Source organism: Nelumbo lutea, chromosome 2, assembly GCF_056320005.1.
Source record: "Nelumbo lutea isolate HS-2025 chromosome 2, American lotus-T2T, whole genome shotgun sequence".
NCBI classification, from domain to species: Eukaryota; Viridiplantae; Streptophyta; class Magnoliopsida; order Proteales; family Nelumbonaceae; genus Nelumbo; species Nelumbo lutea.
Window position 1 is genome coordinate 53,906,313 of NC_142685.1, and position 27,130 is coordinate 53,933,442.

Here is a 27,130-nt window from a genome sequence, read left to right on the forward strand (position 1 = left end):
GAATCCCTTGAGAGCATTTTCCCCAACCTCATGAAACTAGCCATTGTCAAATTCCTCAAACTGGGTTAGATAAGCAGATCGCTCATCTAAGTAATCTGCAAATCTGATTTTCTGGGATTTTAAGCACCATAATATTAGCGAATAGCCCTTGCTTTTGAGCATCTCCATCAGGAGGGAAAGGTTCGGGTCCATCATCAATAGGCTTGCACAGAGAAAAGATGGGATTTTCCTTCCAAGGTAGTTTCTTCCTGTAGACAAATGCATGTGCAGTGGGAGAGAAGGGGGTTTCCAAAAGTAGTGATTTTAGAACCTCTCGTCTTTGGATCAACTGGATTTATTAACTCTTTTACCACTTCTCTGATTATTGAAAAGTGAAGGGAAAATGCCCTTCATTTCATGAATTTATTGGAAAACACCATGCCATACTGTCGTTTCTGGCTTTCTGTTCGTGCTGGCCTTGAACAAATCTGATTAACGTAGTTCACAATTTATGGACAGTATGTCTTACTCTGTTAAAAAACGAACTTGACGCTAGTTAGACAATCTTATTTCTTAACAATCTCTATAAAGGATCACTTACACTGATCGACAGTCAAAAGGTGAAGTTGAGTGAAGATCATGGACTCGTTTTTCATCTCCCAAATGTTTAATTACATACCGTTCAGACTTGACAATGTGGCGGCAGTAGAAATTCAGCTAAGAGCTTGTATTTCAGATGGAACGTAATGCCAATATCACTCCACATCGTACCCTTTCTCCTGGAGCTCTGATATGACTTCGTTCCTCATCCTTAACCATAGTTTCTGAGCTTCTTGCTCGAACTTCTTCGACTGTAATTTCTTTTGGAAATTGTCGGAGTCTTTTCCCGATTCGATAAATCCTCTGGGACCAATGGTGGTGCCAAGAGCGTCCCCACTCGCAATAAACTCCTCGACTGCCTCTTTATCGCCTGGGTACGGAAACCTCCTGCGCTCATACAGATGGGCCATCTCTTTCTCTTCCTTAGGTCGAGGTTTCAGCGTCCACCAACCGAGCGGAGATGTTTCATTCCACAACCAAGCCGCGCCGAACACTGTGTAGGTACAGAGTAGAGCTTTGCCTATCTGTTTCCAGAAGTAGTAATCCTCCTTCCCCAGCCCTATTTTTTTCAGAAACTTCTGGGCACTAGATAATTTCGCCATGACAAGAACCTCCAGATCAAGTCTCTGGGCGAGACATTTCTTCGAACAATCAGAAGTCGTTCAATGAAATGAGAAAAAGGAAGAGAACCTCACGAAAGTTAGGCGCTGACGAAAAGTTGCAAATTTAAGATGAGGAATCATACCTGCTCTTTCTTCTCGATGAACACTGAAGAAATAAATCGGGATCGTGTGGAGGATCTCGATTCGTTTGTGGTAGAAACGAATTACGAATGATTAACTGATAATCAACGGATTAAAAGTCTCCCAGTCTCTCCCTTCGCTATCCGCAAAATAAATATGGAAAAATTCCGTAGTTCCATTTTAGTTTCTAAATTTAAAATGCGATAATTCAATATTCAAAACTTTCAAAACGTGTAAATTCAATACTTTAGTCGAGAATAACGTTAAGTGAGATTTGAAAAAGACATAAATGCCCTTCAAATGTTATCTGTTTTTCTTTGTCAACTATTTAAACATTGAAAAAAAAAATTAACCATCCCAAATCTTTATTTCTTCTATTCCATAAAGTTTGGGTCATTCTAAACCCCAACCTAAAAGAGGCAAAGATTTAGGAATATTGATTTTTTGTCAATATTTGGATGGTTGATAAAAAAATTAAATGATATTCGAAGGACAATTGTATTTTTTCCAAAGGCCATTTAACGGTTAGTTAACAATCGGTTAACGATAGGTATTGGATTGATACATTTTGAAAGTTTAGGTACTGAATTATCATATTTTAAAGTTCGAGGGACCAAAGTGGCACTAGGCCCAAGTACAAGGTATTAATCGAGAATTTTCTCAATAAATATTGAAGAAAAATTACTTAAAAATACATAAACCTTCGATATGTTTTTTCTTGAAAACCTCCCATGTATTTTAATCTTCACAAAAACCACCCTTTACATGGATGGACCATTTCGATCCATGCCATGGGATGAACATGCAATTCAGTTAGACGTGGATGGGACCAGTCCACACTATATTGTGGACCGGCCTTGTTCACACCCCAAAATATTGGCAACGGATATTTATCGTGAAAGGGCTCTATCCATAGCTTATTTTTTATATTGTGTTTCACATTCACAATCGAAACCCTGCATTTTACAGTTAACCCCTCCACCACTGAAGCGCTCTGCCACTATGCTCTACCGCAAAGGGAGGTCTCCTCCACCGAAGCGCTCCTCCGAGCTTTCTCCACCGTTTCTTTTTCCGTCGTTTATGTTGTTGATATTGATTTCAATGGTGCTACTCCCTCTTTTTCCATTGCCATTTCTTTTTCTTTCTAATTCCTCATCTTCTCTTGCGGTTCTTCTCCTGAACATCCCCACCAAAATACAACTTCGAGTTTCCAAGTTCTGAAACCTTTTCGTCCACAATCAACAACACCTTTCCAATTCTAGAAGTCAGAGTAAAATCCTTTGAAGAGAATTCTTATTTGAAGGACAACCCTCTACGAATCACCAGTTCTAGAACCCCCTCCAGCGAAACTACAATATAAAAGATTTGTGATATGGATCACTAGGCATGATCCATCACATTAGCAAAGAATCTTCATGTTATGAAAGAATAACCAAAGAGCAACCGCAATTTTCTTCATGTTGTCCACACGATCTATGGATAGATGTTGTTTTTCCTTGAAAAGAGAAAAAAAAAAGTGATGGGCATTATGAATGAGGTCAGGGAAGGCTTAGAAAAACCTAGGTTTCAGAAGTGAGAAAAAAAGTTGATAGATCTTGTGTTTTGTTTTTTTTTTTTTTATCAATAACACAATTTATTAATTATCACAATAATTACAGAGAGGAAGACAAACTTTATTATCTTCCAACTACATCATGGGCTCCAAGAGAAGAAACAAAGAGAAAGAGAGAACAGAAAAGAACAAAACTAAATTACATCTGTGCCTAGAACATGACACCTCGTCCACCCCTTGTTTAGCTAACCCATCAGCAAAAGAATTAGTTAGGGGTGCAAGTTGGGCGGGCTGGAGCGGGTTTTAGCTCAACCCAGGCCCAACCCTAAGAATTAGACCTAAAGCCTGAGCCCTGCCTGAGCTTGAGGTCAAGCACGAATTATTCAACCCAAACCCAGCCCGCACTAAAATTTTAGGCATTCAAGTTGGGCCCGGGCCCGAGCCAAACTTGAATTGGTTAATCATCCCAAAGGCCAAAGCCCCAGATTAAAATTTAATCAGCCTAATGAGTTTTTACTCATTTTGGGTTTCCTTAATTAATGTTGCCAACTTGCCATAATGGCATTTGAATTAAAAGAATTTGAAACGTCAAAGTCTCGTAGACACAAAGAGTGAAAGAGGGAAATCGTGTTTAGAAAAAGAAACTTAAGAAACTAATTAATTTGAGTAATGGCATTGACAATTGACACATGGCACCTAATATTAAATTAGTAATTTACTAATTAAACAACTACAATTAAGCTAACATAGTAACATATTAACATACGATTCATTGATTCAACTATATATTACATGTACAATACATTGGGTCGGGCTTGGGCCCAAAAAAAATAAAAACATGCCTTTTCAAGCCCAAGCCCAACCTAAGGCCCAAAAAATCTAACCCAACCTGTGAAAAAAATCGGGTTGGACTGGGTCGGGCTCGGGTTAAGTCCGCCCAAGTTGCACCCCTAGAATTAACTGATCTTTTTACCTAACTGATTTTAACTTCCATTTCTCGAACTAGGCATCTGAATTTCCTCTTCAAATTACTATAACTCCATTATTCAACAGATAATATGTCCCTAGATTGTGCTGAATGGATGAATAGGACTTCTGCCACTTACACCACTTAGGTGAGATCCAACATGAGCTATGGTAGACAAGGTGAGGAATTTCCAATTTAGGAGAAATTTTAGTTCTTCAAAATGAGAAGTTTCATAAGAAATTCTAAGATGGAGAAGAAACATTAGGCTCCGTTTGGTTTGTGGGAAAATTTGGGTGGGATGGGAAAGTGTAAAAATTTAACTTTCTAGTGTTTGGTTTTATATATGGGAAAATAAAGGAAAAGCATTGTTGGTTCTTCGTTGTTACCTGGTTCGCTTCGTCCCTGCCCGGTTCTCTTTTCCGCAGATCTAGTGAAGACGGGAAGAATAAGAGTGCCCCTCGCAGATCACCGCAAATTTGGTGAAGACGGGAAGAATAAGAGTGCCCCTCGCAGATCACCGCAAATCTGGTGAAGACGGAAAGAAGGTGAGGGAGAAGAGAGAAGACGAAGATGGAGAGAGATCGACGTTGCCCCTTGCACTGGTTCCTTGCCAAGTGAAGAAGATGGCCATTAACGGTGGTTCTTTCGATTGTAATAGTGCTTTTCCAAATTTTTCCACTAGGGTCGCATGGTTTTGGTGCAACCCCAAATCCACGATTTTGGGATCTGACATCGCACATTTTTCTCATCCCATCCTTCTCTTTCCATCAAAACAAATGAGAGAAAAAAGAATATTTTCAAAATATTCCCTTTTTCTCATCCCCATCCCACAAACCAAACGGAGCCTTAGGGAAAATGGAATGCTTTCTAAAACTTAAAAACCTGTTAGCATATGCAAATTAAATACTTAAAAATTAACAGCAAACAGCAATCAAGGCAATTGTCTTTGTTGAAGGGTAACAGAAGATAAAAATAATAATTTTTATTTTTTAAATTATTTTATTACAATTTTTGTTGAAATTAATATTCAACTGTCAAAGCCTTATTTCATTTTATTTACCATATAAATTATAAAAATTAGACATTTATGATCAACTAATTGTATATGTGATACATGGAATCATAGTTATCAAGGCGATGCCTAGGTGAGTGACGAGGTACCCTTGGCTGGGCGCCTCGCCCAAACGCCTTGACTTTTAGCAACTAGGCACCTTTCTAGGTGACTAGGCGCCCGCCTAGACGATTAAGCACCTGCCTAGGTGACAAAAAAGACAAGGCGGACGCCTTTTATAATATCACTTATATTGTTGTATCTTATTAATGTATGTGTTAATACATTTTATTATATGCTATATATATATATATCAATTATATTTTGTTTTAATATTTTACTATTGAAATTTAAAAGATCAAAGGGATTTGAGAAGAGAAAAAGAAAGAAAGAAAAGAAAAGAAAAGGGAAAGTAACAATAGAATAATAAAGTTCTTTTTTTCTATTCTCTCTCTAATTAAATAAAACAGAAACTCAATCCTTGTTTTCTTTTTCTATTTTACTTTCCATCTTGAATATTTATCATATAAAGTTAATAACTTTCTTTAGCTGCTAATTAATATGAATTTGCTCTATTAAATACTCATTATAGTAGTATTATTTTTGAAAATAATGAAATTAATATATATAAACGATTTTTATCTTTTAGATGTGATGTTTTGCCACATTTTTAAAGGAAATTTAATGTTCTTAATAAAAAAATTATTATTTTTCAATTAACATACATGCTGAATGGTATATAAAACTAGGAAACTAGCCAAAAATTAGTTTTTCATATTATAAAATTTTTATCGCCTAGGTGCTCGCCCAGGTGACTAAGCGATTAGGCGCCCTAGTGTCGCCCAGAATTGCCTAGATGCCTTGAAAACTATGCATGGAATAAAAAAAGTGTGTGTGTGTGGATTGGTCCACACCATGCCTACAAAATGCCACTATGGATGTGGACTAGTCCAATCCACACAGTTTGTCCACAATTCAGAATATTTGTGAACTGTGGTGGGGTGTGGATTGGTCCCTACCACTACGTGTGGTGTGGATTGGGGATTTCAGCAAGAGAGGAAAGGGGAGAAAAGAGAAGAAGGTCGACTAGGATAGATTAACATAACCCTAGCCGCCAACCCCTCATTCTATTTATAATTAACTTAAGTATGAGATATTACAAGGATGCCTTTAGTAGGGTGGCAACTCAAACTAAGTAATTACAACTCTTTAAAAAATAAAAACTATGGGCCCAAGGCCCAACAACATCTTAATTTAAAAGAAAATAAACTAAATACAAGTCGGCCCACTCAACACTCCCCCTCAAGTTGGGAGTAGATGTCATACATCCCCAACTTGTGTAGATCATGCTCCATCTTATTCTTTGCAACGCCTTTTGTGAGGACATCAGCAAGTTGCAGATCAGAAGAAATGTATGGAAGACAAACTTCTCCAGAAGTTACCCTTTCTCTGATAAAATGTCTATCTACTTCAATGTGCTTAGTTTGGTTATGATGGACTGGATTATGAGCAATATTAATTGCTGCCTGATTGTCGCAGTATAGCATCATAGGTTCTTCTGCCTGAACACCGATTTCTTTAAACAGAGAACGGATCCAGAGAAGTTATGAAACTCCATGTGCCATGGCCCTATATTCGGCTTCTGCACTTGATCTTGCCACAACTGTTTGTTTTTTACTCTTCCATTAGACTAAGTTACCCCCAACTAGGGTGCACACTCCTGAAGTTGATCTTCTGTCATCGAGGCATCCTGCCCAGTCAGCATCTGTATAGGTCTCTAGCTTGAGTTGTCCATGATCAGTAAACAATATGCATCTGCCTGGATGTCCCTTCAGATAAGCAAGGATCCTGTCAACTGCCTTCCAGTGCTAGTCTCGTGGAGCATGCATGTATTGGTTTACTACACTTACTGCATAGGAGATGTCCGATCTTGTCATGCACAAGTATAGTAGCCAACCCACAAGTCTTTGGTACCTCCCAAGGTCCTTTACTGGTTCACCTTCCGATGCACTGATTCTATGGTTCTGATCAATGGGGGTGCTAGCTGCCTTTGTTCCAAGTTTCCCTGTTTCTTGGAGAAGGTCCAAGGCATACTTCATTTGAGAGATAAAAATTTCATGTTTCAATCTTGCAACTTCAATGCCTAAGAAGTATCTCAGTTCTCCAAGGTCCTTAATCTCAAATTCCTTATGCAGGTTTCTCTTCAGACTATCAATCTCACTCAGATCGTTCCCAGTGACAACAATATCATCCACATAAATAATTAGGATTGACACAAGGATCCCCTGCGCTTCACAAACAAGATGTGATCAGATTGAGTTTGAGTGTAGCCAAAAACAATCAGGGCCTTTCTGAATCTGTCGAACCATGCTCTGGGAGATTGTTTCAAGCCATATAATGACTTCTTCAGCTTGCATACCTTTCCCTCTTTAGCACAATCATAAAAACTAGCTGGAAGATCCATATACACCTCTTCTTGTAGATCCTCATTTAGGAAAGCATTATTCACATCCAGTTGAAACAAGGGCCAAGAGTATGAGGCAGCAAGAGAAAGGAGTATCCGAATAGAGGTCATCTTTGCGACTGGTGCAAAGGTCTCTAGATAATTAATGCCATAGGTCTGTGTGTATCCTTTTGCAACAAGTCTTACCTTGTACCTCTCTATGCTTCCATCTGCCTTATACTTTACTGTGTAAACCCATCTGCATCCAACTGCCTCATTGCCTTCTGGTAGGTCCACAATCTCCCATGTTTGATTCTTAACCAAAGCTTCCATCTCTTCTTGCATAGCTGCCTTCCACTCAGGTTTGGAAAGAGCCTCACTAACACCCTTGGGTATAGACAAGGAATCAAGAGAAGAGAGAAAAGCACGGTAGGAAGGAAAAAATCCACTGTAGGATAAGTATTGTGATATGCAATGAGCAATGCACTTCCTCTTTCATTTTCTAAGAGCAATAGAGAGATCAAGGTTATCTGTAACAGTGTTAGTGGGACCAATGGGAACTGAAATAGTAGAGGGATCAAGAGGAATACCTGGATCTGTATCAGTCGAATCTGGAGTCTCCAAGGGATCGACAGGAAGTGGTGTGAGTTCTGCCGTAGTGGAATCAACCTCCTTATGAAGTCTCTGCCGTGAGTAATATTGTGAGACGGAACGCAAAGGGGGTGGCAAGGTAGGTGATATCGGATGGTTGTCAAGCACAGTAGTAGACACAAGAACTGAAACTGGGAGAGGGATAGACTGCTGACTTGCTTCCCCAAAACACTCCCCCTGAGAAGGATTCATTGACAGATTCTCTGCATATCCAAGGAAGACACATTTCTTTGCCTTGGGATCAAGCTTCGAACGGTAAAGACCAAGAATATGTGCAAAGCAGACACACCCAAACACCCTTAGGGGAATATGAAACATCTCCCCCTGAGGAAAAAGAAGGCTGAATGGAGTGTTGAATCCAAGTATACGAGAAGACATCCTGTTAATCAGATATACTACCATGAGAACAACATCACCCCAAAACCGAACCGGAACTGTCGCTATGATCATCATGCTTCTTGCCGTCTCAACAATGTATCTGTTCTTTCTCTCTGCAACACCATTCTGTTGTGGACTGTAGGAGCAGCTACTCTGATGGACAACACTATACTCCAACAGATATGAGGCAAGATGTCTCTCAAAATATTCTCTAGCATTGTCAGATCTGAACATCTTGATATAGTTCCAAACTATGTTAATACCATCTGATGGAATTGCCTCACCAAGGATGGTACCTCATCACGTGATTTCATCAAGTAAATCCAGGAATATCGAGAGAAATCATCCACAAACAAAAGAAAATAGCGATAGCCGCCCATAGAGGGAACATGATATGGGCCCCACACATCCGAATGAATAACATAAAAAGAGAAGAACATCTTTTATTACTCAGTTTAAAAGAGTGTCTACAATGCTTTCCAAGTTCACAACCTTCACACTTTAACCTTGATAGACTCACAGACTCAAACAGTTTTGGAAACAAAGAACTTAAAGAAGAAAAAGACAAATGATCCAGACGATTATGCCAAAGTATAATCCGATCCACAAGTTTTGACTCACTGTCCTTGCAAACATGATGACTTTGGTGAATTGGAAGAGTATCCAGGAGGTAGATTCCATTCACTTCATGACCACTCTCAATCGTCCTCTTTGAATCTAGATCCTGCAAAATACAATGTCTAGGAGAACAAATTACTGAACAATTCAGATTCTTAGTCAAACTACTAACAGATAACAAGTTGGTGCTCAATCTAGGAACGTGGAGGATAGAGGGTAAACAAATGGAATCATTAATCTTGACAGATCCCTTCCTAGCAATAGGAACATGGGATCCATCAGCTGTGGAGACCCTATCATTGCCAGAACTGAGCTGGTAAGAGGAGAAAATGGTGGAGCAATAGGTCATATGCTCTGAGGCTCCAGAGTCTATAATCCAAGGAAATCTCTCCTTACCTGAAGCAGAAACATAGTTTGCAGTGACATGTGGACTACTTGTGTGGGCAAAGGAGGTAGAGTGAGTTCCACCTGTGCTACCTGTACCTTGTTGTCTGGTTGCGGCTAACTTGGAACTAGCTATATCCCTATGATTTAGAAGTAACCCAAACCTCTCAAGCTCGGCCCTTACTGCAGCAGCTGCAACAGACTCCAAGGCAGCTGTAGTAGGGGGGGCGGAGTGTCACCAATAACTGCCATATGTGCATTTCCTCTCTTATTCTTCAATCTAGTCGGCACAAGATGTGGGTGAAGCTTTCAGCAAGTATCTCTTGTATGCTTTGGTTTTTACAGTAGTCACAGACTAAGTCCCTTTTGTCTTATTTCTTGTTCTCATTGCCATTCTGTTTATGTTTCACAGCACTTACCATAACAGACTGATCAGACATGAAATTCTTCATCATTACATCCCTCCTTCACTCCTCTCATGCGACAAATGCATATGCTTGGGAGAGAGTGACATTGTCCCTGGAAAGAAGATGTTGTCGTACAATGTCATACTTAGGGTTAAGGCCAACAAAGAATTCGAACACTCTATACTTCTCTAAGTGTTTTTGATAGGTAGTTGTATCCTTGGTGGTTTCCCAAGCAAAGGTCTCTAGATGGTCAATCTCCTACGACAGGGTCTTAAGGACTGAAAAATAAGCTGCAACAGATTTATCTCCCTGCTTAGTAGCAATAATCTGATTTCTCAGTTGATAAGCCCTAGCAACATTCTCCTTTTGTGAATAGGTCTCTGTAACCCCATCCCATATCTCCTTAGCAGTGTTTGCCCATAAAAATTTTTTATTTATATGTGGCAACATAGAATTAAACAACCATGTCATTACCATATAATTTTCTTGCACCCATCGGGAGTTGCCAGTTTCGGGTTTTACCTCTTCACCAATAATATACCCCAATTTTCCATGAGCCCCAATGGCCATCTTTGCAGATTGGGACCATTCTAAGTAATTTGTATAACTAGTAATGGTTCCGGCTCCGAAGGGGTCTCCAGCACCTCCTCTCACTGGTCTCATTTCATTCTTAGGCTTATATTCAACTCTGTGTCCCTCCATGTGTCTCAAAGAGGTCTAGAAAATAGCTAAAAATGCAACAAGAATAAACAGAATACCTTATGGAACCAACGACACTCCTTTGGTGTCCTGGACTTTCTCTCAATGAAAGATTCCTTTTCGGTGGGATGGGGAGAAGAGAGAGAAGAAGCAACCGCCTTCTTTAGAGGCCTCCAAACCACATGGAACTTGAATCGCCTCTTACAAAAATCTAGAGGAACCCTAAAAAAATAGGGCGCCACTACCTAGGTCAAAATTGAAGAGTCCAACAAAATCAAGACTCTTCCCCTTTTTCCAGTTTTTCCTGATTCTGATGAGAAACCCTAGACCAGCTATAGGGCATATAGATCCATCAAGAAAATCCAAACACTGGGCTTACCTGAAAGCTTCGATCAGCCTCTTAAAACTCCATGCAATCGGCCGATCTAGGGCTACAGGAATAAATCTCTTTAAGAACCTTCAACCTGCTCTGATACTAAGTAGAAAACCTTATGTGCTGATTTCAGCCAAGCTTCTTGTGAAAGAAAGAGTAGAAAGTTGGGGATTTCAGCAAGAGAGGAAAGGGGAGAAAAGAGAAGAAGGTCGACTAGGATAGATTAACATAACCCGAGCTGCCAGCCCCTCATTCTATTTATAATTAACTTAAGTATGAGATATTACAAGGATGCCCTTAGTAGGGCGGCAACTCAAACTAAGTAATTACAGCTCTTTAAAAAATAAAAACTAATGGGCCCAAGGCCCAACAACATCTTAATTTAAAAGAAAATAAACTAAACACAAGTCGGCCCACTCAACACTTCTTTTTGTGAATTAACACAAGGCTTATGAAAAAGTTACCTTCCCTGGCTATCCCAAGCGGGGAGGAAAGTGAGTTCGCAGTCTGTGCATCCATGGGTGCACTAGATGTGTGAACCCGCCAATCAATTTCAACCATGTCATCCATCCAAATGTTAATGGTTAAATGCACATTAACATGGGTTTGGCGGTTTAATTGGGTAGAACCAGCCACAACATGACCTATAGGTGCATCTAAAGTCCCCCAAACCTCATATTGTGAGATTTTTCCCCTGGAAGTTTTCCTCCTTCCACCAAACCCTCCCTCCATCGACAGTAACAAGGATAGCTCTGGTGACAAGGAAGTTTTCATCATTATTCTTTCTTTTTTTGATGGAAACTTTTCATCATTATTCACTATCATGAAAACCCACAACAAAAATCTCTCTCCCTAAATTTTCATCATGATTCCCTTCAATGAAAGAAATTTTCAAAAGAAAAAAGAGGGCACTTATACAAAAGAAGTTATTATCCAAAAGAGACCTCATCCATGTATATGATCTATTTAAGTTGTAGGTTGTGTTAATTACATGCTTAGTATTCTTCACTCTTGACTTGATGCAGTTACATTATATCATACTCTTGACTCATCTTTCAGCTTTCAAACCAATGTCCTGAGGCTGAGGTTTCAAGTAAAGAAAACCCTGAAAACCTTGTGAGTGGGCTAATTGAAAGACAGAGAAAAGGCGAGGAACACTTGGAAACCCACAAGAAATAGCCATGAGATCTATGAATACCAGAAAGGAAAACAACCAAAAAAAGAGGAATGGAAGGTGGTTGCAACACTGACACGATTAAGCCAACAACTAAGAGGGAATAGTTTCTGAGGTTGAGTTAGAATAGAAATAACTGCAATCAATCATAGATTCAAACCAAAACTAAGGAAATCCGGAGATGTGCATCTCAAATTTCTTCTCTTCTATGATGTATACCAGATTTCAATATGGAGGGCATGAGGTGGGAGGCCACGGTAAGACTTTAGGGGGGATCTGGCAATTCAAAGGGCTCAGAGCTGCAACACTATAAATAGATATGGACATGCTACTCGTGCAAGAATGGATTCCATCCACCATGTTACCAACTTTAATGTCCTCGCTTTCTTCATCTTCACCAGGAATATGATGGAAAGTAGGGTTAATAAAAGATGCTACAACTACAACTATTGTGCTCCTAGTGATGAGTGACCCTGCAATAGTCCCTCCAAACACTTTCCCGCGACCTCCTGCAAGAGAGAGAGTAAACAGAGATGATTTCGCAGAGGAAGATGAAATGGTGACCTCTTACAACAATCCCTCCAAACATGGCACAGTCGTTGTCTCTGGTAATAACGATTGGTGGCTTCAGTTTGTTCTTTGACCCAAAGTGGTCAACCTCTCAGTTTCCAAACAACTTTCATTGTTCGACCCAACATCTCCCCCGATTGAACCGCCAAATTCAAGTTAACGTTCATTTCATCATTAACATTTGAATGGATGACGTGGTCGAAGACAATTAACGGGTTCATGCGTCCAGTGCACAGAATGCAGACTCGAGGGAAATTACCAGCACATAATGGGGGCAATATTATCCCTTTTTGTTTTGTATTTTTTTTTAAATAAAATAAGGGTAAATTTCTTAAACCACCCTTTCTGTTTAGCTAATTGACTAAGTGTACCCTTACCGTTTGAAAACTAACACTACCCCTGTTGTTTTTGACTTCCCTTTGCGTTAGCTCCCATTAATAGAAAGACAAAAATACTATTTTACCCCTACTATTTCTGAGAACCAACGAATGAACCATCACACCCTTCATCTTCTTTCTTCTTCAGCAATGTAGTGCTCTGTTGAAGAAGTAGAGAACGAGTGAACCAAATAAGAGCGGCGACAGTGATGGCAACCCCCTCTCTCAGAACTGTATGCACATTGGGCGTAGAAAACCCAAAAACGAAAGCCCACAGACCGAAGGACACTTCTTTGCTTCTTCAACAGAGCCTGTGAAACCCCATGTTCGGTTCAATTGTTCTCTTTCTTCATTGCCGCTGGTTCACCGGAGGACCCTTCATTGCGGTCACGACAACCCCCTGTGAAACCCCTCTCTCTTTCTCTCTCTTCTTCCTTTGGGCGACGACGACGACAGCGGCAACCCCTTGTGACACCACTCTCTCTTTCTCTATCTTCTTCCTCTGGGCAGCAACACTCCATGTTCAGATCCGCCGTCGGCGATGACCCTTCTTCGAACGAAAATAGAGGTGAACCAACGGCATCCCTCTGTCCATTCTCTCCCATTTCTCTCTCACTGTCCATTCATCTTTTTCCTGTTCTTCAAATCCCAATAAATCATCCGAAATTTTGTCGACCTCTGCTTAACCAGAAACAATAATGACAATTTTCTCTCCGATCTCTCTTCTTTTCTCACACTTCCTCTTCTTTTTTTTCTTCTCATTCTTCTCTCCTCCACGTCCTCTCTCTCATATTATTGTAGCATCATCGTCGCCGCTGCTGCAACTCATCTGAACACGGGGGATCATACGAGAAGAGCGATTTTCATTCGAACATTGAGACCAAAGACAGGAGCGACGACTGGCGAAGCATGTGCATGATAATGATAAGAGCGGTTTTCAGTTGGACACCGAGACCAAAGATGGGCGGTGACTGTTGAGCAATTGCATTACAAATCCGCACTGTTCATCTTTTTAATATGACGAAAATAGGGGCGACGACTGCAAGTTCTCTCTCTGATTTCTTCTCTCTATTCTCTCTCTTCCTATCTTTCTCTCTCACTTCTTTTTCTTCTTCTAGAGAAAGAAGGGGAAAGAGAGACTAGAAGCAGAGAGGAAGGTTTGAGAGAGAAGCAGAGGCGGAAGGGGTGGTCTAAGAATGGAGAGAGAGAGAGTGACGGTTCATGCGACCAGGGTAATATTGGGTTTTGAAAAAATTTTATAAGTCACATGGGGTTCCATGTGCAGAGATCGTGATGAAATATTAACGGATGTTAACTATAGGGGTATAATTAATCATGTCAGAAACAGTAAAAATAATGCTAATCAATTTTTAAATAGTAAAGATACACTTAGTCAATTAGATAAATTAAACGATAAAAATAGTTTAAAAAATTTACCCATAAAATAATCATTATTTCACTCACGTTGAAAATATAAAAACACAGTAAATGATCAAAAGAAAAACGACCGCTCGGTGAATCAGTGAATGCTAGGGTTTGGAAATTTTAACGCCACGTGACGCTAATCAGGATTCAGGAGGTTTATACAAACTGTTTTAGGGGTTTAATCGAACCGTGGGTTTTATTGAACCGAACCGCTCAATTCGGTTTCTTTAAAAACCTAGCCAAAAATGAACCGATGCAATCTGTTAACCGGTTAACCGCATTACGTTTTTTCAGTTTTTAACTTTTTTTTATATTAAAAAAAAAAACATGTTACCTGAGAACTTGGACGGTGGAGCGGTGGCCGAATGCAAATTGGCTGGTGGGCGATGGCCTGGGAGCACCAATTGCTGCTTATTGGGGGTGGCGGCGGTGAAGTAGTGAAGCCGGAAGGTTGAAGCTTTGGTAGAGGATAAAATGGAGATGGAGGTTTTGGCGTGATTGCGTGTCTGAGATATGAGAGAGAGAGAAGGGAGAAGCAGGGCAGCGGCGAAGCGCTGAAGCGGTGAAGCCGGCCGTGAAGGCTAAAACGTTGGCGCCTTCGCGGAGAAGAAAATGAAACAGCGAGAAGAGAAGGGAGAAGCAGGACGGCGACGGTGAAGCCGGCCGTGAAGGTTGAAACGTTGGTGCCTTGACGGAGAAGAAAATGGAACCACTAGAAGAGAAGGGAGAAGCAGCAAAGCAGGGCGGATGAAATAGTGACTGACTGACTGTGAGGGGGGACGAGGACCACCCTTGCGGTTGTGAGTTGTGATGCCGACGCCGCCGCCGAAACAATGACCGTGAGTGAAGACAAGGACCAGCGCCGGAGGAGAGGACAGATTTAGTGATTTAGGGTTTTTCTCAGTTTTTGATTGAAAGAAAGGGAAAACAGTAAAGAAATCGGGGGAAAGTGAAAAGGGTCGACTGGCGAGCGGTATATTTTGATTTAAAAAAATAAAAATAAAAATAATATTTAATATATATATCGATTTGGTTAATTGCGAGTTTTTTATATTAGTTAATCGAAACTGAACCGATCAATTTAATTAATCGAATTTTCGATTTGGTTTCGATCGGGTTTTTCGGTTCGATTTTTCTTGCTACTACTGCTTTGTGGCTTATGTTACGAGCTAAACGGAAAGATTTATACAGGAAAATAACTTCGAGGGTGTGATCCTTGGAGTCTTGACTTGCAAACCCCTCCCTCTCCTCTCCCCCTTTTGGCTTTGAAAGAAGAGGTAGCCCCCTTCCTTTACCTACCTTTTCTTTCAAACCAAACACAGTATTAATTTTAGGTTTTACTTCTCTTTGTTAATTACTTAAGTAAAACAAAACCTTAAGGCTGAAGCACAGTGAAAACAAAAATGAATCAAAATTTGCAATCGCATGCATTTGCAATAGTGCTAATTAAACTGCACTGCAAACAAACAGAACCATACACGTACAAAATACAAAAACTCATTCTCAAATCATGCTAACACCGTGTTTGGTTGCACAGAAAATGAAAGAAAATAGTTTTCTTTTAAGAAAGAGTGGGGTTAGTTTTACTTTGTCTCACTCTTCACTATTTTCCTCTGATTTCACTACCTTGTAGGAAAGAAAATATCTACCTCCCAATTTGTTAATTTCCTTTTTTTCATCTCTTTTATCAGGCAAAGTAAACCACTTTCTTTTAGGCTATGTTTGGTTTGAAGTAAATCACTTTCTTAAAGGATATGCTTAGTCCTTCTAATCAAAAGCAGCCTTAGTTTCTTTCCTTTATTTATTAACTTATTTATTTTGATAACCAAACACAATAACAAACTCGTAGGAATGAGAAAATAAGAATTGGAAAACACTTCAGTCAGGACTAAAAATTTAACAGGTTTTCCCTAACAAATTCGCATGCATTTGAACCCCCAAAGCATTCAACAGAAATTTGAGAACTGGACAAACACAATTATGGCTAAAATGCTAAGCTAACTTTCAACCAGAAAATCAAAATATCTATATACCAACTCTGACACCCCTACCATTGGTTGGGTCAAGACTTGAGATACACCCATCAACTTGGAACCCCTACAACTCTCTTATATTTGAACCCGTTTGCAATCCACAGATATACCACAAAGTTTATCACGCTAAGCACTACCAAGAGCCAATAGAAGTAGTCCAGGTGGCCTCTGTTCAAATTGTCTGGAATCCAGCCAACCTTACCATTCCTAGTGGTCACTTTAGTGATGATGGTAACAAGCAGAGTACTTATGTAATTTCCCACTGCAACAGTCGTGAGTGACAGAGCAGAGGACATGCTCCGCATGGCATCGGGCGCCTGATCGTAGAAGAACTCCAACTGTCCAATGAAGGTAAATACCTCTGCACATCCAATGAGGAAGTACTGTGGGATCTGCCAAAAGATTGACATAGGCAAGAACTGGTTATCGTAGTAGTTGTGCTTCTTTACCATATTTAGCCTCACAACTTCCAGAATGCCAGCAGCTAACATGGCAAAGATGGAGATAACTAAACCAATTCCCATTCTTTGAAGCTGTGTGAAGCCATTTTTATGGCCTGTATGCTTTCTCGCAAGTGGCACAATAATACGATCATAGATTGGGGTCCAGAAGATCACACTGATGGTGTCAAAAATGGAGAGGGATGCTGACGGGATCTGGAAGTGGGGACCCATGTGTGGATCCATGGTGTTACCTTGTAAAACAAACATGGTGCTCATCTGGCTATACACAGTTGAGAAGACAATACCGCTAGCCCATATTGGGAGCAACCGTATGATGGACTTCAATTCCTCTACTTGGGTCACAGTGCAGAGTCTCCATGGATCCACAGAGGCTTTGATTTTATCTGTTTGAGTCTCCACAGCAGCCTTGTCTAGGAACCTGAATAGTACAGTTAAGCATAGTCAGATAACCTACTTAAAATTCCATAAAGATTCAATACTTGAAACGCCGGCTAATTTGAGATTTTCCCTGAAAATCATAGTTATGAAAATCAACAAAAAGGAAACTCCTCAAACAAAATATGTGTTTTTCTTTATAGGGCCCGCTTTGAGTCTTGTATGCTGATGTTATGTGCAGGACCAAAGAAAATGAGAAATTTATAACCAAGAAAGCCATATCAAATTTGCATTTTGAAAAGAAAAAAAAATCAAATCAAAATTAAATCACTTTGTGAAGCCAATAGTACTGGAAAATCACCCAATGAAAACTAACCATGTTGGCAAATACCCCCCTAAATCTAGTTAATTGATTTTCTATATAGGATAGTTGAATATACTAAAGAGGAAATAAAAGAATATGCTACTTCTGTAGATGTAGCATGAACTAGGCATTTCACTGAATCATGGGAAATTTTGAAAACAATAAAACGAATAATAAGTGGTGAAATTTGTGGTACCAGTTCAGTTAAAATTGGCATGGGTGTTGGGTTTTGTGACCTACTTTTTCCAAAGACATACCTCATCCCTTTTGTGTGATCAAGTTTGCGACTTCCTATAATGGCTGACTCAGCACCAGTAGTCTCATAGAGAAGATTTCCATCATCAGGAATTTTTTCCTTTATTTTCCTGAAGGATGCAACAAGTACCTGGCAAATCCGGGTCAGAGCGCTCCCTCCAGGATTCTGGTGTCGGTATAGACGTGTGCCAGAGAAGAAACTCATAACTGCAATAGCCATTGCAACTGCAGGGATGCCAAATCCCCAGCCCCAGCCTACATTCATCTGTATCCAAACCAGAACTGATGAAGCAATAAGAGCCCCAATGTTGATTGAGAAGTAAAAGAAGTTGAAGAAGGAGCTCTTCTTTTTCTTCTCATCTTCGTCATTTTCATCAAACTGATCCGCACCAAAGGATGAAACACAGGGCTTAATTCCACCCGTCCCAAGAGCAATGAGGTAAAGTGCTAAAAAGCAAATGGCACTTTGTGATCCTGTTGGGTGGCAAACCATGCCATCACAGGATGGCTCTAGTCCAGGGGCAGATGCTGACAGTGTTAGTAGTGTCATGCCCTACAACCAAGCAAATTCTTTTCAGTATTTTCAGAGTCAAAAGTTAGTATTCTAAGACAATTCATAAACTTAATGAAGAACTGTAAAAGTAACAAGGTTGGTTACTGATCAAAAAAAGTAACACGATTGATTCTTGAGGAATAGCCAAGACAATTGAGTCCTCAAAGCGCAATTTAGCTTTTAAGCCAGCTGGAATTAAGGCCCTTATATGCTGTAAATAAGTAAATAAATATCCAAACCATGATTCCTAAATATGCTTGAGCTAATCTTACAAGAAAATAGATGATGGAGAAACTAGCAATTGTCCAGTATCTTCCCAAGTAGGCATCCGCCAAAAAGGCCCCAATCAATGGTGTAATATAGCAGGTTCCTGCCCAATTTGTAACATTATTTGATGCAGTAACATTACTCTGGTTGAGACGAATCTGAAGATAGTTCACCAGATTGGTGCTCATCCCATAATATGCCAACCTTTCACAGCATTCGTTTCCTGTTACAAAGTGTTTAACATCTCAGAATAATCGTATCCATTGAAAGAGATGGATATAGATATCACTACAGTCCATGGACAGAATGTTTAAACCATACCAAGAATGAAGAAGCAAGCCTTCCAGTTTCCAGTAGTCCTCCTAATGGCAGGTTTTTTATGGATATCTGTTGTGCCATCCTTTGTGTACATATCATCTTCTGCCATGGTTATTCACAGGCGATGATGTAGCATGCAGTTTTCTGCTTATCTTTTACCTTATTTGTCTAGTCACCTACAACTTCAGTGTTCACAAAGCATCTTGTTAGAGCATTGTTTAACTAGAAGATGCACCAGGTGAATATGTGCACCACCTAAAGCTCAAGTAAAGTATTGATAGTAATGCAATTTTAGAAATTTAGCCAATACTATTCAGTACATTTTCCTACATTATAGCATCAGCACCCAGAAAGTAAAATGAGAATACTGTTACAACATGAATAATAAAGCATAAGCAACAGAACAGAATTACCTGTTCAGAGTTTCTGCCAACAATTGTCATTTGTGTACAGTGTTTTTATGTTGTCATGTCAGACCATAAGATAATTATATCAGAAAGCTCATTGGATTGCTTGTTTACCGGTTTTACCAGGTGTGAAAATTGTCAAAAAGATGGGACTTAGAAAGCTAAGTGGATAAATGGTAAACTAGTTAGAACACCCAATCTAATCAGAGTTTGACACCACCTGTAGTTTTTGTTATGCTTATTGGAATATAATAAAGGTGGCATTTGGAAGTCTAAAGTCTGATTGAAATTAGATACATCTGAAATCTGAAAAGATTTTATTGAGATGAGGACTTAATTTTATGTGTGAACAATCTATGTGAAGTCTGATTAGACTATTGTGTCAGATTTGCCTACCAGAGTGTTTGGTTGCAGTTTATTGAATATGGGTATAGGGGATATTCTTGTCAATGTAAAAGTTTTATAACACTAAAAGAGAAAAGTAAGCACTTACGCACAGAACTAATAAGTATAAGTGGTGATTAATCACTTGTTGACCATAGAAAAACTGCATATGTAAGTGGGCCTACAAGTGGCATAGCCAGTGGACTCAAGGGAGGATAGTTCCTTATTGATTGGTTTCAGACATAACTGATGATAATTACAACTGATTTCTCTTGAAGATCCTTGCAGAGCAGTTGTACCACAACTGCTTCAAGCGTGATCCTAGAGGGTTACAGATGGATGGTTTCAATACTGGAAGGCTGAAAGCAATGAAAGCTCAGGGAATCATGCTAAAATATTTGAGGAATTCCAAAATATGTTAAGATAATTCATGGTCAGAACTTTGGAGAATGGGTGTGTAACAGCCGCAGAGAGTTCACACAGATGATAATATACTCAATTAAATCAAGGTTCTCCAAACTTCTAAGTTAACCACAATAAAGTTACTACTAACGGACAAAATTTTTTAATATTGATGAACCATTTTAAAAGCTTTAAAATTTCTAAATACCCATAAAATATAGATCCCATTGATAGATTGGAATTCCTCAATTTTCTTTTTTTAGCAGCACGATAGCACGAAAGACAGTCCAAACCAAAGAGCCCACACACAGATCCCTTAAAAGGTCTTTGGGGGACTAGGAAGTCAACAGGAAGAAACACACAATTATAATATTTCCTTTATATATAAATTACAAAAAGGGCAAATTTTGAACATTATTTTCGATTAAGAAAATAAAACCTAGGTTATCTTTCACAACCTTCAAATGTACAGATTTGTCAACATACGCTTCTCAGTTTGAAACTGATAATAATAAGAAATTACTATTTACTAGCATATCAACAGGAGAAGATTAGAATATGAATCAGATAGATAAAAAAAAATACTAAATAGCCAGAACGAAAAAGCACCCACATCAAGGAGCCCTCAGAATTCGTTAAACAATTGGATCATTCAGAGATGACGATTTTCTTTATCAACAATCGATTTTCACAAACAATAACAATCAACAAAACCGAAGAAGCAAATGGGTTCGGACTAAACAAAACCCGAATGCAAGCAAAACCCCTGCAACATACCTAACGAGAGAAATTAAGGACGAAGAGAATATGGACTAACCATTTAACCAAAAGCAAAAGGAGGGCTTTGATCCAACAACCCTCAAAACCCTTATCACAGGAGACTGTGGGGAAGCTACTGGGGTTGAAGAAAGAGTCCTACCCAATTTGGGTAATACGCTCTTCAATAAACGCAGAGTTTTCTTTCCACTTGTGCTGCATGGAGCAACGTCGTAGGTGTCTACTTCTCATCTTCCCTTAAATAGTCTTTCCTTGTTTAACCAGCTTACGGCAAGAGACAAACACTACTTAGTAAAAAGCAACAATTGAGACCACAGATCAGACGGCTCTCGTTGCATGCAGGTCTGACCCATGAAGGTTTTGATTGATGATGAGTTGGCAATTGGCAGGATTACCTCCGAAGACAGATAGAATCTTCGTTATCCGAGATTCCGAGTTCCATTGTTTGTTGAGATCCTGAATCTTCGTTGAAGAAATAAGTCAAAGAATACTGGATACCGACGTCAAGTAACGTAAGTTATGGCAGAGGCTGACCATTCTTAGTGGATTCGGATCCGGATGCACCCTTCGCTCCAGACCAAATACTCCATGCTAAAGCATAGTCTCTTTGGGTACTGTACTGATAGTCTGATACTAAAGCATAGCCATCATAACTCTGACTCCTTATTCTATACGTTTCATTTTACAATTTTCTCTATGGGATCGTGATGCTTAGAATTAGACTTTAGAAGGCGTGTGAATGTAGCTTACATCCAAGCCCAATTCAAACCCTTTTTTTTATGGTTAGTTCGTTTGACCGCAATCGAAGTTGTATTATTTTTATTCAATAATTTTACATATTTATTAATGTAATTTAAATGAATATTAAATTGATCAACATTAGTGTTTTCGGATCAGTGTTGACCCAGATGGTTGGATCGTTGGGTGTAAGAATCATCTAAGCAATCGGTTCTGTTTTATCTTTAACCGTTCTTTGGCCAAAAACTGTTGATTTGGTCAGCAATCTAATGGCCCTGGCGCTCGAACTATCAATCCATTCAATCCAAACAATAGCTTTTTGACTTTTTTATTTTTTTAATTAGAAGTTGTTCATTCGAACAGGATAGTCAAACCGTTGACCTAAAAATCGGTGGCCAAAGTAGTTCCAATTCCAGGTAGATTTTTAAAACATTGAACAAAATTAACTTTCAGATTAATGATTTTAGGGGTTTTTATTATTCAGTCCACCTATAAACTTTAGTGCAATTATATAGTTGGAATAATAACAGGTAGGGAATGAATCAAAATTCAAGAAGGAATAGCGAATCATAGGTGGAGACGCTAATAAAAATCCCTCAGATTGACTTAACTCTAAATTTCCCATATTTTTTAATAGGTTAAAGTGATCAACTGGGACGTTTTCGCATAGAATGCAAGATAACTGAATGCATATTGTCAGCCCGGGGACATTCAACCAATGGCTATTCAGTACTGTTGCTAAGATTTGCCATGTTGCCCTATTGCAAGACCAGACATGGCCTTGTGTTTAGAGAAATTTGCTCTGTCCCATTTCGGAGATATTTAAACGGGTCATAGCACCAACATAGCACATGGATGGATTAATGGCATGTTTTCACGTCTTTTTTCACCACAACATCAAAATAGTCATGCATGATCATCTGTTTCAACCTCTTCCTCTGTTTATTCTCCCTTTACTTTGGCCTTCTAATCCTTTTGAACCTCTTACATTTTTCCTGTCTTTCTCTTATTTCTAACAAATTAACCATTTAATTTGTTTCTTATGATCCTTGTCTACTGTACTCATTCATTCAACATCCTTTGTATTCCAAGTGACAGCAGCCATTAACATATAGATTAAGAACCTTCGCAAAAGTTTTCTTACTCTGATAGACTCATGTCCTCACATTCACTATTGATACTTCATTACCAAAATAGAAAAAAAAAAAAGGATTTAGTTGGCCGCATTCACGGGTTTGATTACGTTTGTTGTTGTTCATTGCAAGCCTTGGCCCGGGTTTGATTATATTTGGAAGAACTCTGACGAAACCGGACAGAGGAGTGAGAAACTTGAATGATCGAGACTTTTGGATGAGAATCTAAACGCTTGGGAGAGAACCTGTTGAAGCAAAAACAAAATAAAATGAAGAATGAATATGGTGAGAAGATTTCGGTTGCTGAGCTTGCTTATTTCCGATGCAAAGATTGGTGTAAAGTTGAAGGAAGGAAATATTTTGCTTTCTTTCTTCTATTATCTCCCTTATAGAAGTAAACAAACACATGAGCGAGATGAAAAAACAACCCAAAAATCTTACCAAAGCATAAGTTAAAAGGAAAACAGAGAGTCGTCACTTACCATGGAGAGTCATATGTGGGTTTGTTAGCTCTCAAAACATGAGAAAACATAAGCACAGGGAGCAGCTTCTCAGTTTGTGTGTATTCAAATCAGAAGAGTAAAATTTAGTCACTTATAGTTGGTGCCCAAAACGGAAAATTTAGTTAGTTGCCACAAATTTGAAAAGTTAAAATGTGAAAATTAGGGGTTTTCACCAAGATGCTAGCATGAGGATCTCCACATCTTGGTAAGTTTCCATTTATATAGGATATGGGTTAGTGAGAGATCCTTGATAACCTTGCCACATGGCTTAATGAGAGTCAAGGAGAATGCAGGGTTGGGGTAGCAAGGTGGCGTGGACTGTCTTGCTATATATATATATATATATATATATACTAAGTACAAGGCTAGTATTTTTTTATCATTTTTATTTTGTTTAAGCAAAAAAAGTCTAACTTTTTATTATTATTTCTTTATTTTTTTAAAAGATTATTTGTATTGTAATGTAAAGTTAATTAATTATTGTTGATATTATTAAGTATTTAATTAATGATTTTATTATCATAATAATTATTATAATTAAAATCTTTTCTATAAAAAATTAAAGATCAATCAAAATGTAATATTTACTAATTATTTCATTAAAGATTAATATTATTGTTAATTAGTAATGGTGATGATTATTTTCTTATATTCTTATTAATAATTAGTATTTAATTACTTAGTATTGTTATTATAATAGATTTTCTAATTACACTAAATTCTGGTAATTTATAACTTTGATGCACAATCATTTTTTGAACCATAGGGCTCTTAATTAAAATTAAAATTTGTTTGTGACCGAAAGTAACTACTTCGACAATTTTTTAGGAGTGGATGAACCCACTTCTGGGATATTGTCATGCCCCCCCATGCCTTGAAAATCCCTACAATACCCATTTTAACTTTACCTATATTTTGGTCCCCTACCTATATTTACTAACTTTTGAATCTTATTTCTTGAATTAATAGGATGCCACATGTCTGAAAGGGGAGGGCTCTAGCCCAATGACCTTCCTTTAAATGTTTATCTGTACTATCTTACTTTAAACGTTTTTTTCTTTAAACGTTTATTGCTTTCCACTTCAAATTAACACCCATAAAAAACATGCCACATTAACATTCCATTTCAAGAAATGTTGGGGCGTTAGGGGAAACGAAAATTTGACATTTCCCAAATGCCCATGTACAAAAAAACAAGCATTTCAGTTTCTTAGGTGACGTTTGATTACACTTTTCAGACTTTTGAAGTCTGAAAATGTTGCTTTTTAGACACCACCTATGTTTGGGTTGAGTCTGGAAAAATGATCTGAAATGCATTTTCAGATATGAATTTGTAAGAGGCAGGCTAGTGAATTAATGCACTTAGACGTTTTTTCAAACTACGCTAAAAGTAAAAAATGCTCATTCTCATTATGCCTCTCTCTCTCTCTTTCTCTCTCTCTCTCTCTTCTTCTTCTTCTTCTTCTTCTTCACTAACGGTGAACCAGTAACACAAGTTTCTCCCTCTACCCTTCTCTCTCCCATCTTCTTCTTCCTCTTCTCCAATCGACAGTGAACCAACGACACAAGCTTCTCCCTCCACCCTTCTCTCTCTCTCTCCCCTATTTTCTTTCCATTGCCACTACAGCTCTCAATAGCGGCATTTGATTTCCCTCTCTCTCTCTCTCTCTCTCTCTCTCTTTCTCTCTCATAGTAGCAGCCTTGTCTCAACAATGATGTTCGATTTTATAATTTTTATTTGTATTAATTATCAATTATTTTATTTTTATTAGTTATTATATATTTAATAGTTTTAATTTAATAACTTGATAATTATTAATATTTTTTCATTGCTTCATGGACTTTATTACTATTTTCATTATTATCTTAACTTTTATTTATTCTTTTTAATTTATAAATTTATATGTATTTTCAATTTTATTCTTATTTTAATAATTTTATAATTTATCATAATTTATTCATATTTTTCAATATTATTTTGAACTTAATAAATTATATTTTATGAAATATACGAATTGAACTCAAAATTACCAAATAGTTTGTTGTATGGGTAAAATAGTAAAATTAAGGAATTTCGAATGGTGAAGGTTTGATCCAACACAAACAACCTTCTCTGTTCAGAGCCTCTAAAAAGTCGAAAAGCATTTATGTCTCTTTTCATATTTCAGACACTTAATATCTTTTTAACTTTTTCAGATTTCAGATTTCAGATTTATCAAATGCCACCTTAGTATTTATTTGATAAATGGTGAAACCAAACAGTGGTTTCATATGCAAAAAACACAAATGCCCATTTGGTGCTGATGTAGCTATGTTTTTTCAATAGATGACAACAGAACCAAACATCACCTTACTCAAGCCTAGGGACAAAGCATTACTTAATGCAGTCTGGGGCCCTCATAACTTATTATGTTGCAAATGATATAGGCCCTCATAGTCATAAAAAAGGCCTATATAAAAAATCAGCATGATCAAGTTCTTAGGCCATCTGATACATAGCTTCATTTTCATTTTCAGAGCTTTTCAACAGTTGAAGTAGAACTTTTGGTCACCATCCAAATATTTGTTTTACAGGGGAGAAATTAAGATGATTTTATGCTTTATCAGGGGTGTGTCCAATTCATGGTTGTGCTTATTTTAATCTGGTTTACAAAGCTCATGAGACCAAAATGGGTGTTAGAATGTGTTGTCACTATTCCAGAATTAACAAAGTAGAACACAACTTTTTTTTGACGTTTTTGAACCTGGCAGCTAGGTTGGATCTGGTTTAGACTGGGTGAACAAGTCCCAAACCGATTATTAATCAGTTCTATAAGATATACATAGAGCTGTCTCAATTATTAATCTGGATAATTGGGTCTGGCCCAAGTATTTTTGACATCTATAATTATCTATGGTAATAACAAATTCAAAACTTCAGTTTTGATAATATAACCTAGTAAAATAGTAAGCTGTTTTTATATTGATAAATAAAGTGTTTTAACCAAAATTATCTTATATATTGTATATGAAATTTACCCTTTTCAGCACAAAATATAATAAAAATTACAAAAACTGGATAATTGTCTATGAAATTTACCCTAGTATATTTATGTGTACCTTAATGTAGGGCCACAAATGGATCAAAATCTGAGTTGGATATGGGTAGATCCAAATTTATTCATTATATTCAAATTCAAATTGGATCTCATCCATTTCATTTATATGAGATTGTAATTGGTTATTGAATAGTATAAAAGTTAAATTAAAAAATATTTAAGATATCTTGTATGATTAATAAAATGAACAAAAAAATGACTTTAATATTGTGTTTCATGAACAAAATGAATTGAAAATTACTTACATGAAAATCTATAAACCTATGGCAATTTAGTAAAAACATAACATTGAAATCAACTTCACTAAGTATATGCGAGCACATATTTAAATCAAACCGAATCATAGAGGAATGGATCTATATTTAATCCAATTATAAATGGATGGAATTTGGATAACCTTTAATGGAGTGAGTTCAAATTCGAATTCGGACAATTGGATATTGTTTGCAGCCAAAGGACAAGAATTATGACTTTACTATAGTTTGCAATTTGTAATATTCAATATTCAAAAAACTAATTAAAGATGATTTGGGATACTTGGTACTTGCATCCATAAAATAGGCAACCTCGTCTACATTTTGAAGGATTCCTTGTTGATGCTTGCATCAATTGCTCAAAACCAAAGATACCTTTAGTTGTTCAATTAAACTTCCTGAAACTGGCTGCAT

General features: G+C 37.9%; 2 protein-coding genes across 9 annotated transcripts; both read right to left on the reverse strand.

Annotated features, from left to right (window-relative positions):
* Positions 1–515: 515 nt before the first annotated feature.
* On the reverse strand, positions 516–15,574 carry LOC148870757 (homeobox prospero protein). Of its 5 annotated transcripts, none has more exons than XM_088973666.1 (2): positions 14,726–15,574; positions 516–1,205 (listed from the first exon to the last, which is right to left on the reverse strand). In XM_088973666.1, exon 2 carries the CDS (start codon positions 1,179–1,181, stop codon positions 735–737), a length of 447 nt encoding a protein of 148 aa, XP_088829792.1. In that variant the 5' UTR covers positions 1,182–1,205; positions 14,726–15,574; the 3' UTR covers positions 516–734. The 5 variants fall into 5 exon arrangements, with proteins under 5 accessions (XP_088829792.1, XP_088829791.1, XP_088829788.1 ...); XM_088973665.1 differs by having other exon boundaries at positions 516–1,220; XM_088973662.1 differs by having other exon boundaries at positions 516–1,461.
* Positions 15,575–16,243: 669 nt separating this feature from the next.
* LOC148870758 (protein NRT1/ PTR FAMILY 8.1-like) lies at positions 16,244–21,248 on the reverse strand. Of its 4 annotated transcripts, none has more exons than XM_088971249.1 (5): positions 21,031–21,248; positions 19,024–19,202; positions 18,708–18,925; positions 17,885–18,435; positions 16,244–17,306 (listed from the first exon to the last, which is right to left on the reverse strand). In XM_088971249.1, exons 2-5 carry the CDS (start codon positions 19,127–19,129, stop codon positions 16,475–16,477), a joined length of 1,707 nt encoding a protein of 568 aa, XP_088827375.1. In that variant the 5' UTR covers positions 19,130–19,202; positions 21,031–21,248; the 3' UTR covers positions 16,244–16,474. The 4 variants fall into 4 exon arrangements, with proteins under 4 accessions (XP_088827375.1, XP_088827378.1, XP_088827376.1 ...); XM_088971252.1 differs by having other exon boundaries at positions 19,024–19,196; positions 21,031–21,202; XM_088971250.1 differs by having other exon boundaries at positions 20,991–21,135.
* Between the last annotated feature and the right edge of the window lie 5,882 nt (positions 21,249–27,130).